Here is a 3545-nt window from a genome sequence, read left to right as displayed (position 1 = left end):
ACAATCTAATTGAAATTAAAATGACTCCATTTGGGAAAAAAAAGTTTAAACAAAAAAATGTAGTTTTCCTCATTTGCACATGACGCCGAACAGGTTTTTTGTGGAGGGAAAAGTTTTTTTCTAAGAACTAGTACAGGATGCTAGTAAATACCCCTCATTGCCTATTTCAAATGCCTAATTAGTATGCCTCATAAAAGCTCCAATTAGAGCTTTTATGAGGCATACTCTGGTCATGAACAATGTATGTTGTTTACATTGTTCGAGCTTTTCTACATATGCTTGTTGGATATATGGTGTGTTATATAAGTGTTATGTGCTTACAACTTTGTTCTAATGTTATGTTGATCATGTTGTTTTAAGTTATGTTTGTCCTGTTTTTACAACATGTTGTCTGCTCTGTTTTCTAGACGTATTCTAAGCCAAACTCTGATATTATTAAAAATAAATATATTAATGAAAAAGTACTCTGAAATAATGAATAAATAGGAGTGCATTTATGCATGATGATACAGCAATAAATACATGTAAGCAGTAATACGTTATACAATGAAACATAAATGTATATCGATTTTATGTAATTTCTTAATGGAATCATCTGTGGAATAATTACCCTATTGATTTGCTATTTATGTATTCACTTGTAATTTTTATTTATTTCTGTGTTTGAATTAATATTTTCTTTGTTTTTTTCTGCCTGTCCTTATCACTTAATTATCTTTATTTTTGTGTATCATAGAAATTCAAAGGTTACATTTATTTTTTGCTATATTTATCTACATTGTCTTGTGTAATTCTTATATATTTATAAGTTAAGCAATTATTTATTTTTGCATTAATCATTACTAATATCAAAAAGAGTCCTTCATACTATGGAGTACAGCTAGAAAAAAGGAAAGATGACAGGATTTAACAACTTAGGGGAGAAGTTAACGACTCCTGGTGAGCAAATAATGTTTTTACACATGCATAGTACATATGGAACTTTCATATCCACAAAAGTAAGTACAATGCACCTTACATATACACATAAACATGTTAAATAACATGAACATGCAAGATATAAGTCTTAAACAAAAACATAAATCAATTGTTGGCACTTTTTGAACACATTATTGATACTAGGTTTTATAAAAGCCCAGAATCCGAAGCAAATCAAACTGTAACTCTATTAATAATCAAGACTAGAGAACTATTAGAGTATATTCTTGATTATAAGCAGGCCTATCACAGACCTTAAGCTGATAAGTTAAACTAAATTAACCTCTCAAATATTATTCTTATCATTGTTAGTTTAATCAGTTTAATCTTAGTTTAATCACTCATAATGGCAGCAACTGTATGGAGGATCAATCCTACCATAATAAAAAAAAAAAAATACAGAAATAAATAAATGCTGAAAAAATAAATAAGCATACAATTAATTGTCCCACCAAAATAAAATAAACAAATATATGTTGGTAGAAATTAAATTATACAGCCTTTATGATATTTACCTTATTTAGGGACCTGATTTTTGTTTCTCGAGTGCTTGGTTGAAAGATTTGTTGGCCGTCCCTAAATGCACCACTGTGTGTGGGAGGAGGGAGCAACTGAGAGACGCTGGCCGACATCGGAGCCCCTCAGTCGGATCAACCGTGAACCAGATCCCGCTGAAAAACTATATTGTCAACATCTGTGTCCCTGTGTGCCGCTAACTGAAACACACGGTCTGTCTAAGCGTCCAAACGAAAAATTATAAAGTCAATAGTTATAACCTTAGCATTGTTTTCAAAAAGAGTTGCTAAATGTCTTAGCTCACTGATAACTTCATCGTAGGTAGCCATGTTTGTTGTGACTGTGGTCGGTGGCTGCTAACCAGCCAATGGGCAGAAGTTGAGGGCTTAAGACACACCCCTCCTCATTTGCATAATGAGGCAGAAATGCATGTAGAAATGTAAAAATGATAGGCAGAAATAAATAGCATGGAAGAAATAAATAGGGAAAAAAATACAAAGGAAGAATAAACCAGACAAAAAATATTATGACATGCACAAAAATAAATACTTAAAGAAATAACTAACACATAAATAAAGTTAAAGATTATAACAGACAATAAATAAATAAGGTAATTGTTATAAAAAATATGAAAAAACAAAGAAGCTAATTAAAAGAGATATATACATTTATGCCTCACTGTATAATTTATTTTCTATCTATATTTATTTGTTTTTTGCATTTTTACGGGGGGATTAATTGTATGCTTCTTATTTTTGGAGCATTTATTATTTCTGTATTTGTTTTTAATTATGGCAGGATTGGTCCTCCATAAGGTGGGGAAACTAATCTGGGACTCATATTTTGCAAACCTATTTTTCATATGTGCTGTATGCACATGTTTTCACACATTTATTACATGTAAAGCTTAAAAAATGATTGAGATTTCATTCCATGACAGTTGGTGAACTGAGAAAAAAGGAGTGAATCTGTGCAACCACACACAATTAAAAAAATTAAAATAAAAAAAAATAGTTCAAAGAAATGTCTTCATGGTTTCATGGGGTGGTTTTTCAGTCGTTTAAAAATGTTTGCCAAAAATACTTTGCAAAAACTATAATGTAAATTTACCGCCCTGTAAAAAGATAAAAAAGACCGGAAGTAGTTGAAGGATGATAGCGCCCACTAAAGCAATGAATAAAATATGGATATATTTTTTGTGTTTCCATTCCTTGCTGTCATGTTGCTTTCACAGTTATGATGTAAACAAACGTGCAATTTTAATTGTATTTGTTATTTAATGGAAGCACTGAAATAGTGAAACTTTGCATTGTCGAATTTAGCAGAATATCAATTTTTTTTTTTGTAACGCAACTTACAAAAATTGAGTGAACATTAAGGAAAATGATTGGAAGAAAAAAAGTCTTCAGACTCCCACAAATATCCTCAAAAAAATCCTCAGGGCAATCCGCAGTCACTCCAACAATGAAAGGAAGACTTACCTCCCATTGTTGATGAGTCCTGGGTCTGGTCCAGAACAAATATCCTCCAGAATAAAAGCTTCATCACAACTGGACATGTTGATGTGGGTCAAATTGGGTTTGCATACATCCAACCAGTAGGGGGTATGTTGTCCAGTGGATAGTTGAAGGATGTTCGTAATAAGCGCTGTCACACACAGGCCAAAGATATGGACGCCTGTATAACAGACTGATGTTAATTATCACATAATCATGTTAACTTCAACACCTGTACCTGTATGCACATAATGTAATTTATTTACTTTGCCATGTTTTACCATCACATTTTTAGCAGCCAACATTTGTTAAGAAACCCAGTTCTTCTTTTTCTGTTTATCGTTAAAAACTATTTATATTGCACTCATGTAACTCATCCGCGAAAATGGAAAGAGAAGGCTGGCCTTTGAGAGGAGGTTTAGATCCTCCACTGTGAGGAGCATGATGCTTTAGATCTCCCTTACCTATACTGTAGAGCAGGGGCCTTCAACGTTTTCCAGGCCAAGGACCCCCAAACTAATGGTGAGATGGAGCAGGGGCCCTACTAATTATGTA

The 3545-nt window shown here is 32.7% G+C and overlaps 1 protein-coding gene across 1 annotated transcript in view; it reads right to left on the bottom strand.

The window, feature by feature from the left end:
* The window catches only part of LOC107089109 (lipid phosphate phosphatase-related protein type 4-like), a 22301-nt gene that overhangs the window by 8385 nt on the left and 10371 nt on the right, over positions 1-3545 (bottom strand). The window contains exon 3 of the mRNA XM_015381674.1: positions 2976-3171. Coding sequence (XP_015237160.1) covers positions 2976-3052 — 77 coding nt within the window. The 5' untranslated portion in view covers positions 3053-3171. The remainder of the gene's footprint in view (positions 1-2975; positions 3172-3545) is intronic.

This window comes from Cyprinodon variegatus, unplaced genomic scaffold, assembly GCF_000732505.1.
Source record: "Cyprinodon variegatus isolate N-32 unplaced genomic scaffold, C_variegatus-1.0 Scaffold239, whole genome shotgun sequence".
NCBI lineage: Eukaryota > Metazoa > Chordata > Actinopteri > Cyprinodontiformes > Cyprinodontidae > Cyprinodon > Cyprinodon variegatus.
The sequence above is the reverse complement of the archived record's forward strand: the minus strand, read 5'-3'. Positions and strand labels throughout refer to the sequence as shown.